This window comes from Euprymna scolopes, chromosome 11 (genome assembly GCF_053919585.1).
Source record: "Euprymna scolopes isolate OS-2025 chromosome 11, ASM5391958v1, whole genome shotgun sequence".
NCBI classification, from domain to species: Eukaryota; Metazoa; Mollusca; class Cephalopoda; order Sepiida; family Sepiolidae; genus Euprymna; species Euprymna scolopes.
The window spans coordinates 141,841,695-141,852,746 of record NC_136492.1 but is presented as its reverse complement, the minus strand read 5'-3'; the positions used below and the strand labels follow the sequence as shown (position 1 = coordinate 141,852,746).

Sequence of the window (11,052 nt, the reverse complement as noted above, 5' to 3'; positions counted from 1 at the left end):
TATATATATATATATATATATATATATATATATATATATATATACATACGTATATATGTGTATATATATATATATATACGTATATACATGTTAATATAAATAGAGATAGATAGATAGATATGCATTACATTTCGCACGTTTATCTCTATTATGGTATTTCTGCGTCATTCAGCCTCAATCAGTTCGTGTTCATTTATCTCTTTATAAACTGATACGTCTGGATAACTGTCTGCCGTCTTGAGTGTTCGTGTGTTCAACATAAACATGCGTGTGTGCAGCACTCGACTGCCTGAAACACTTGTTGCTTTTCAGCCAGACTCGACTAAGTTAAACTTTATTTTGGTCAGCTTTTGCAAGGAACGCGTGCTTTCTTGCCTGCCGTGATGCGCACTGCAACTCATTTAGGGGCAAACGTTAAACAGGGGTCTCGTGATCGATATTTAAAAAAAAATCCGAAACACTATCTAAATATTAATATTCATATACGTTTAAAACGTCCTCAATTTACAAAGAACTGCATTATATTGATAAATTTCTCTTGCAGATCTTTAATATATATATTTTTTTTATTTTATGAATTTTATTTTTTTGGGAGCGATGTTATCTTAAATAATTTAAATCTGACTATTTAACATAAGTTATTTGTTTATTATGTACAGATTACCAATTCTAGACCCCTTAGTGAACTTCAAGGCCTTATGAATAAATACACTCACTTCAAAGGCAATTCTCCTTGAGGCAAAGCAATATCGGTATGCAAACTCACTTCGCGACAGAGAAAAGCAAGTTTGTATCAGCTCAGTCAATTCGATGGAGTATTATTCAGGGAATTCTTCTTTTTACAAAACTCACTCTCACTTTGTCTCGTAGTTTCTCTTTGCTTAACGCGTTCACCTTGGCTCGCTCTCTCACACACACATACACAGATACATCCATTTACATTCAAATATGTGTGCGTCTGTGTTTGAGTATGTATGATTGAGTATGTATGATTGAGTATGTATGATTAAGTATGTATGATTGAGTATGTATGATTAAGTATGTATGATTAAGTATGTATGATTAAGTATGTATGATTGAGTATGGTGTACACACTACTAATCATTGTACGCACATAAACTAACATGAATACTTAAAACACTCGTTCCCAAACCGCACACAGAATGAATGCAACAGGTGAATTCATTTCCTAAAATAACAATATAGGCACGCATACATGTTTATAAGTAGGTGCGCCTGTCATTACAGTATATATATATATATATATATATATATATATATATATATATATATATATATAAGTATATATATATATATATATATATATATATATATATAGAGAGAGAGAGAGAGAGAGAGAGAGCGAGACGAAGAGAGAAAGAAAGCAAGAGAAAGAGGGAGACAATCGCCGTCGGTTTCGATAATCTACAATGTTCTGTTTACCTTTTTTCATATCATATTAGTGTTCTAGCTTCATCGTTATCACTCTCTCTATATTTTTCCAGACCAATGTGCAGGCACATGTACGCGTGCACACGCACACGCACGCGCGCGCACGCACGCGCACGCACGCGCATACACACACACATATATATATATATATATATATATATACATGCACACACATATTTATATATTATATATATATATTTGTGCATATGTGGGTATACACAACACACACACACACATATATATATATTATATACACATGGAAACCTACCCCCCACACATATATATGTATTTAATAAAGATATTATATACATATATATATATATATATATGTGTACATATGTGTGTGTGTGTGTGTGTGTGTGTGTACGTGTAGTATAGATATATACATGATAAAAGTAAAAAGGTGAAAGGACATTCCGTGTACACTGATGACGTTGCTAGTCGTGTGGTCGCCGAGAGGGTGACATAAATGTCGCCCTCTCCACTGTGTATGACAGCAGCATTAAATGACGACGACGACGACGATTATCAAGACGAAATCGACAGCAACGTCAGATTGAAGGAGGGAGTACATATACTGGGAAATTCCAAGGTGGGATGTCATGTGAGTTGGAGGAGATTCCATAGGAAGGGTGTGAGGATAAGACTTTCTCACATTCTTCATCTTTTCACCTTATTATTTCCCTGTGTATCAGTATCTCTCTCTTTTTCTCATGCTTTCTCGAAATCTTTTTCAGACTTACTCTCTGTTCTTGTATTTACAATATGCAAGAACGAATGTTGGCCAGCATATAGAAAGCAAACCTGTTGATTCTTTATTATTGTTATTAAACTCTGTCTTAAATGCATAATTTCTTTGTAGTAGATATTTTAAATTGCTCTGTTCCCATCTCCATCTGATAATTTTGGTATTAATCTATTAATGTAAACACCATACATACCTAGACACATATTATTATTATTATTATTATTATTATTATTATTATTATTATTATTATTATTATTATTATTATTATTAAATATGTGGTGTCCTTACCGTACTTCCGTATGTCAATCGATGCAATTAAAAACTCAATCCTCCATTAAAATGAAGTGGGAAATTTTTAGTAAAATGTTGTTATTGATCTCACCAAGTTATTATTTTTATGATGATGGTTTATCGTAATTTGTCCTAAGATATCCAGAAAAATCACATGTGTAATTTTAGTTTTTTTTTTCAACTTGAAAATTATAAGAGATTAAAAAGTAAAAAAAAAATAAAATGGCAGTACTGTATAAAGAGCTCGAAGTAGAACTACGTAGGGCACTTGATCCATTTTCGGCTACAATAATATGTATAAATACAAAAGCAAGTTAAGATAGAGTAGAAGCATGTCAGTTTCAATCTGTATTAATTCAACAGTGCTCAATGTAATTTTACAGCGCTAAACATTCTGACAGTAACATAATTTCTCTTACACACACTCTCTCCATCACACACACATCAATTCACACACCCACCCACACCCACCCACATACATATATATATATATATATATATATATATATATATATATATATATATATATATATATATATATATATAACTACTTCATTTACTCACATAAAATGAATATACTAAAGTATAAATTTACGCCTAAACTTTAAGTATTTACTTCAAAAGTGTTCAATACGTAGGTAGAGCTAGTTAGTAAGTTATAAAATATATATGGCGGTTAAGCTACACTGAATATTCTGCGTTTCATCCACTATAGGACTCTTCAGGCTTATGTACCTAAACCTAAAGAGTCCTAAAGTGGATGAAACGCGGAATATTCAGTGTAGCTTGACCGCCATATACATTTTATATCTTACTATATATATATATATATATATATATATATATATATATATATATATATATATATATATATGACTAGAGGAAAGAAGATTAAACTTGGCGTGTCGTGTTCATCTCACGTCACTAATAACTTTCTTAAATATATGAATGCGTATATCTTATATTAAGGTATTGGTTTACATAGTAATCTATATTAGAGAAGCTCGGGAAAATAACAACAATACAGCATTGGTATTTTCTATGTCGTTGTTTATACACAATGCCATTTCAAAAGAAGTACAGTTTAAACTGCATACCATTGACTATGCAATCATTATGCAGGTACCTCTACAGGGCTTATACATACATATATATATATATATATATATATATATATGTGTGTGTGTGTGTGTGTGTGTTTGTATACAGATTTTTTTGAAAAAGACATGGCAATTAAACTTCACAGAATTTTCCACGTGTCATCCTGGTAATGAATCGTCAGGCTATTGCCTATAATTAATATTACTGCATGCTTTTATGTAGAAGGTGATATGCAATTCTATGAAATAGTCTGACGAATCCTCACGGAAATGAAACTTGGAACATCCTGTGTAGCTTAATTGCCATATAACTTTCAACTTTACTACCTAGCTCTACTCACGTATTGAGCACTGGCTAAGTAAATACTGAATATAGATACAAAACAGCTTATGTCGATACATTAGATACTATATATATATATATATATATATATATATATATATATATATATATATATATATATATATATATATATAGTAATCCACATACAGTAGAATTTCGCTGTATCATAGTGAATATATATTAATAAACGGCTGGGTCACGACTCTTTGGCGGTGAGTTTAATAGAGATATACAGAAAGGAAGAGAAAATTGTCATATTATTAAAGTAGAGAGTGGGAGGAGTTATTGATAAGGAGGATGAAGAGGGATTAGAGAGCGGAAAAAAAATCAAGAATGATGATAAATAGATATATAAAGTAAGTAAGACGAAGAAAATACATGAGGAGCATGGAATAAAGAAGGCGGAGAAGATGCAATTAAAGAGTGTGCAAGTTATGAAGTTTAGAGAGGGGGATTGGATGCAAATTAAAGGTAGCAAAATGAATGAAAAACAGGAATATCTCAGTGGTAGGAGACCGAATAATCTTCAGTGGTTGTAGTAGTAGTAGTAGTAGTAGTAATAGTAATAGTAGTAGCATGAGTAGGAGTAGCCGTAGTAGCAGCGGTAGATTTCGTTTGAGGAGGAAGGAGCAAACACGCAGGAGTATGAGTATTCCGACGCACAGACGCTTACAGATAGTTTTGAACACCGGCTAAAAGGAACACAGGTAGTTTCATGGAGACTGATAGGGGCGAGCACTGTTCTACATGTTTGACGACGACAGCGCACAGGATACGGAGAGGCAGCCGCGAAGCCGAGAGAAGGACGCTAACGATGTACAAATAGACGGACACGTGCTTACGCACGCTCCACAACGACGGCTGTGGGTGTCGTAGTAAAAAATAAACGAAACTCGATCGAGGAATCATACGGAGATCTTTTATACAATCTCTCGTAAGCGCGCGAACCTCGGTGGAAAATATTACACACACCCGCACACACACACGCACACACACGAACGTCATGTCCGCCACCGCCCAGGTAGGACAAAATGAAGGAGATATCGGCGACCGCTGCCTCTTTGCCTAGCCTTTTCATTTAGTAACCACCTTTTACGCAGTCTGCCACAGTCCGTAATTTACGGTGGTTGTCTTTTCGTATTGTTCCTTTTTCTCCGACACTTGGAGTTCCACCACTTCAAATATTGTCACCTGGTTTACCATTGACACCCGGTTAAACCGTTGACTTCGCCTCGTCTCCTCAAATTAATTTAATATCAGTCTCGTCTATACATATAAATATATTTATATATACATATATACATATATATACACATATATATATAAATATATATACATATATATATACCTATAGTTGTGTGTATATACATATATATCTATATATTTATCTACACACACACACATATATATATATATATATATATATATATATATATATATATATATATATATTTAATATTGCTGCTGTCGTTGTTATTAAGCGAACTGGAGATGCCGTCGTTAGTGGAAGATCTCAACTTTTGAAACTACATCATTCTTGGAATGTATTATTTTCGTAATTAATCATTCGAATTTTTGTATTTTTATTTTTTTAATATCTCCTGGTTGTGTCTCATTGAAAAAAGAGGAAAAAAAAAAACAGAAATTAAAAAATAATAATAATAGAATTATTTTTAAAAAATTGTAAAGAAAAGCAAAAAAAAAAAAAAATCTTTCGTTTCGGACCGTGGCAGACTTGTTGATCGACATCGAAGTAGCAGTTATGCGAAAAGCGTACGCCAAACTTTTACCGCTCCTATTACCGCTAGCCGGATATGTATTTCTCATGCATCGTGTGCCCAATACGGTGTGCACATGGGACAGCAGTCGCCCCCAAGAACCTGGGGTGACGCTGACAAAACTTTTAGCCCCGGATGGCAGGTTGGCTGGATCTGTATCTGCGGGCGTCGGGGCTTACGGTCGTGGTATTACTGGCCTAAGCAACATCACTCGACTATTGCTCCAGTTGGAGAACTTCACCTCTCACGACACTGACCAACAGATAAGGCAGCTAAAGCAACAGGTGGAGGAGGGAATTTTACCAGAGCAGTTGGTCAGTGTTGGGACAGGAACGGGCAATGGTATACTGAAACAACAAAAAAGGCATTTGCACAAGATTCTGCAGCAGCAAAGGTTAGTGGAACAACACAAGTTGCAACAGCGTCTACGTCAACAACAACAGCAACAACAGCGGCAACGCGGCCCGGTGCACACTTCCGGTCCCGAACCCTCAAACGGGATGCATCCGCACCAGATTTTCCGAGAATACATTTTTAACTGTTCTAATATACACCATATCAAAATTGTGCGCAAAGTGGGTCACGGTGTCTCGAAACAGACTTACCTGGGTACATTTCGAGGAATGAAAGTAGCGGTCAAGATGGTCACCCGACACGTGTCTGATATTCAGAGTTGTTTGAAACGGTACAAGGAGCAAGGGGACAACCCAAACTCGGCCTCAATTCGCGAGAAATGCTTTGTATTTCCAACCATGAAGTTAATGAAAGAGATCCTCCTTCTAGAGCAGCTCAGCCACCCTAACCTAATCAAATTACTCGGATTTTGTGTACGCAGTGAAGAGACAGACACCACGGATCTATCTGAACACGGCATAATCGCCGTCCACGAGTTTGGGGAACATTTCATGATAGATAATCTGAGGATTCTGCCATGGCAGACACGCCTCAAACACGCACGGCAGCTAGTCTCGCTTCTCCAGTACCTGGAAAACTCTCCTGTCGGCTCGCTTCGCATCTCCGACTTTAAGGAGACCCACTTTCTGATGGTCAACAACGATCGCATCAAAATGATCGATATGGATGATATCCATAATATCGAACCCAAATGTTCGACCTATAACCGGCCCGCATTAGGTTACGTTCTCAAAGATGTACCCGCCCACATGAGCCGCGGTGAAAACGAATGCGAGTATTCATTACCCTGTCGAATGGCGTTGTGCTTGGGATTTAACGCTAAATTTAACCTGGACAGGGCCAATGGTTTGTTTTTTAAGCGGCTCTTGTACCCGTCATCCTTTCCGTCTAATATTACCCGTCGACTGGAAGAGTTGAACGTTGAATTGGACACATTGTCAATTAGCACAATTGAATTATTACGGGAACTTGATTCTATTCAACTCATAGCCGACGAAATCTTACGAAACGTAAGAAGAAAAGTTAGGACACGTTCAAGTCATTAAGTAATTTATTATTTTCAAAGTTATATTTTTATTAATCATATGACATATTTAAAGAAAAACAAAAAATATAAAAAATAAATATGTTTACCTTTTTTTAATTCAAACATGGCAACTAAAACATTCGAAAGCAACAGGTCCAAAAAAGAAAAAAAAGAAAAAAAAAAGATAGTAAACAACTGGAAAAAAATAACAATGGAATTACAAGGCAAAATCTATACGAATACATAAAAAAGATCTTTTTTTAAATGTTTATTGTTGTAATGATAATAATAATATTAATAATCACTAATTATTAATTTTTTATGAGTTTATGTAACTTCATATATTAATTTCAATATTGTTAAACTCGAGATATTTTTTTATATTATATTTCATTCCACAATCCCTGAAAATATTTTAAACGAAAATTGGTTCCAAATGTTTTTGCGATTGTTGAATGCTAAAAAGAATTTAGCAGAAAACCAACAAAATATATGAATAAATGCAAACGAAAAACAACGTTAAAAACAGCAAAATAATTAATGATTAATTACAAAAGATGAATTTTTATTTAATTGTATTAATATTATTATTATCGTTGCATTTTTTATTTATTTTTATTTTGTTACCAACATTTTTTTAAAGCCAGGCATATTAAATGAAGAATTGCGATGATGAAAAGTGTTTTATAAGTCAGTCATACAAAAAGATATAAATTATGTTGTTGAAATAAATTATTTCTGTTTTTTTCCAATAATGTTTTCTTTAATTTGATTTAAAATATACATATATGGGTGCGTGCATCTTTGTCTATAAGAATTCATATTAAAAGTTTATAAATGTACATATATATGTCGATCAATCTATATATCTATCTGTACATATATGTATATGTACATATATACAACCTTCTTATATATATATATATATATATATATATTAATTTATAAAATATATATGGCGATTACGCTACACGAATATTCCGCGTTTCATCCACTCTAGGATTGTTCAGGCTTGTGCGCATAAGCCTGAAGAATCCTACAGTGGATGAATATTCGTGTAGCTTAATCGCCATATATATTGTATAAATTACTAACTAGCACTACCTACGTATTGAGAACTTTTGAAGTAAATACTTAAAGTTTACGCATAAATTTATATTTTCGTATATTAATTTTATGTGAGAGTAAATGAAGTAGTTATATATATATATATATATATATATATATATATATATATATATATATATATATATATATATATTCGTATGCGTGAGTGGGTGTAAGTGTATACATATATGTTCGTCTAATATGTGAGTTATAACGAAGTAAACTCTAAACTAACAAGTCAATTGAGATATATGAATATAATACTTGAAATATGGAAATGTCGCCAATAACGCAATGCACATGGACACATATATAGACATATTCCATTGAATCTAATACTCACAGCAAGGTCGTTAGATAAACAGATATAATAAAATATTGAGAACAGCCAAACTCATTTCACCGTTCTATAGCTGAATTTTATCTAGTTATTGCTTATTCGGTAATAATTATAATTTTGTGATTTATACACGCGCACACACACACGCACATACACACACACACATATATATATATATTTCTATGTATATATATATATACATGTAAATACGCGTGCGAGTGTAAATGTGTGTAAATATCCATACACATTTATATATCATATAAATATGTGTATAGTATTACATGAGAACACTCACACACATATAAATATATATATATATTTATATATATATATATATATATATATATAATAATTTACCTAAATTGTATCGCTTATTGCATATGTAACGTGGATAAGCATGCGTCAAACACACACACTCACACATATAAATATCATGGATAAATATACATATATATGGGAGTTGATTTTAATTGGGGGGTTATAACATTCTATGATTTACAGTTGGGGTATGTTACACACACGCACATACACATATATATATATATACATATATATATATATATATGGATATAAATAAATATCACAATCACGAACACGTATATATATGCGTGTGTGTGTGTGTTTTACCTAATAAATCGCTGTAATTTCTTATGCAATAATTTGAATATCTCAATATAACTTTTTATCCTGCTATAAGGTTTATATATTTCCTTAATTAGATAAGTACATAATGGTGTATGCACTTTAGACAAAGACATACATACATACATACATGCATACATACATGCATACAGGTATATATATATATATATATATATATATATATATATATATATATATATATATATGGGTATGTGCGTAATATTGGCGTGTTAAATACTGTTAAATACTGTTAATGTTAAATAACTGCTGCACTGAATGAATAAAAAATGACCCAAAAATATATATGCGATTAATATATTTTTCAGTTGATTCCCTTAAAAAATCCTTCTAATCGAGTGATAAAACTTCACAAAATCAATATTTGACTCGATAGTTAAACGCTCAAAACAATATTTCACGTTATTTAGTCATTTTTATCTGAGGCATAGGATCCAATCGATACTGCCTCTGCTTTTTCGCCTCAGTTTTTTTTTCTTTGATCTTCATCCGGATCCAATGACTTTAATTAATCATTTAAATCGTAGTATACATGCTTACACCATCCCGTCAACCATGTGTGTGTATTTGCTGGCATATGAACTAATGGAACACCCATGATATGCTGAGGTTATATATGTAATCAGAAAAAAAAATATTACTTGTATTTAAGTATACACACATGTCATATACATATATGCATGAATACACGCACGCATATACATATGCATATATATAACAATTAAAATATGCGTGATATTATACATACCTTATGAATATACATGTATACATGCATATATTATAAGATAAATTATAAATGAATAATATTTGTTTATTTGTTTACGTTCAAAAACTATTGGCGATTATCTAACGAAAAAAGATTCTACATGATTCTTAAGGTTGAACATGCTATTAATCGTATTATTGTTTAAAAAAAAAAACAAGAAAATATCTACATTAGTTTCAAAGCGATAAAAATACCACGTGAAGTTGTGTAGGACTTTGTAGAGTTAATGGACTCGACCATAATACACATGGTCTGAGGTTTGTTCCAAGAAACAGTCAAGCCACACTGAGGAGAAGGCTTAATTATTATACAACTAAATCACTACGGGTAGTAATAGGTATGTATTTTTCCGATTGTGCCCTCCTGCAGGCAATCAATCGATTTGATTGAAAAATGGGCGGTTAAACCGATTTCGATAACAGTAAAGTGTGGAACATCCGTTTATCCTCATACATCCCGGCCAACATCGGGTCTCCCTTCTAATATATATATATATATATGTGTGTGTGTGTGTGTGTGTGTGTGTGTGTGTGTGTGTGTGTGTGTGTGCATTGTGAGAAATGGGTGAGCAACCAAGAGAGCCAACTAGAGTTCATATTTCTGCAAACGAAACGGACCCAACATACCCTCTTCTTTCTCTAGCAATATTAGACAGATCACCTGCGCAAGTTGTTTACTAATTTTAGCGACATCGCTTCGACACATCGTTCATTTACAATTCAACAGGTTGCTACAAAACACACAAATAAAAAGGTGCAGCCTAGATAGAATCGTACACACACATCTCACATTAACATACAAATTCAGTTTATACATATGCCCACATATATATATAGACGCACTTGCACGATATCTCCTGATTTATCGATAATGACAGCTAAATTGAATTATGCAGATAACAAGGAAACAACACTCCCATTATTAATAAATTCAAAACTTACATGCATGTGTTAATACGACGGTGGCTTGCTACAGCGTATTTAATACGTTATACAAATATTATCACACGAACAATAATGAGCAATA

General features: G+C 32.9%; 1 protein-coding gene across 1 annotated transcript; it reads left to right on the top strand.

Annotated features, from left to right (window-relative positions):
• The first annotated feature begins 5,355 nt into the window (after positions 1-5,355).
• On the top strand, positions 5,356-7,908 carry LOC145288094 (extracellular tyrosine-protein kinase PKDCC-like). The gene has a single exon (XM_080136149.1). It carries the CDS (start codon positions 5,697-5,699, stop codon positions 7,170-7,172), a length of 1,476 nt encoding a protein of 491 aa, XP_079992275.1. The 5' UTR covers positions 5,356-5,696; the 3' UTR covers positions 7,173-7,908.
• The last annotated feature ends 3,144 nt before the right edge of the window (positions 7,909-11,052 follow it).

What these genes read in the sequence shown, in the direction of transcription:
- LOC145288094 (XM_080136149.1), top strand. Translation starts at nt 5,697, where the DNA reads ATGCGAAAAGCGTACGCCAAACTTTTACCGCTCCTATTACCGCTAGCC.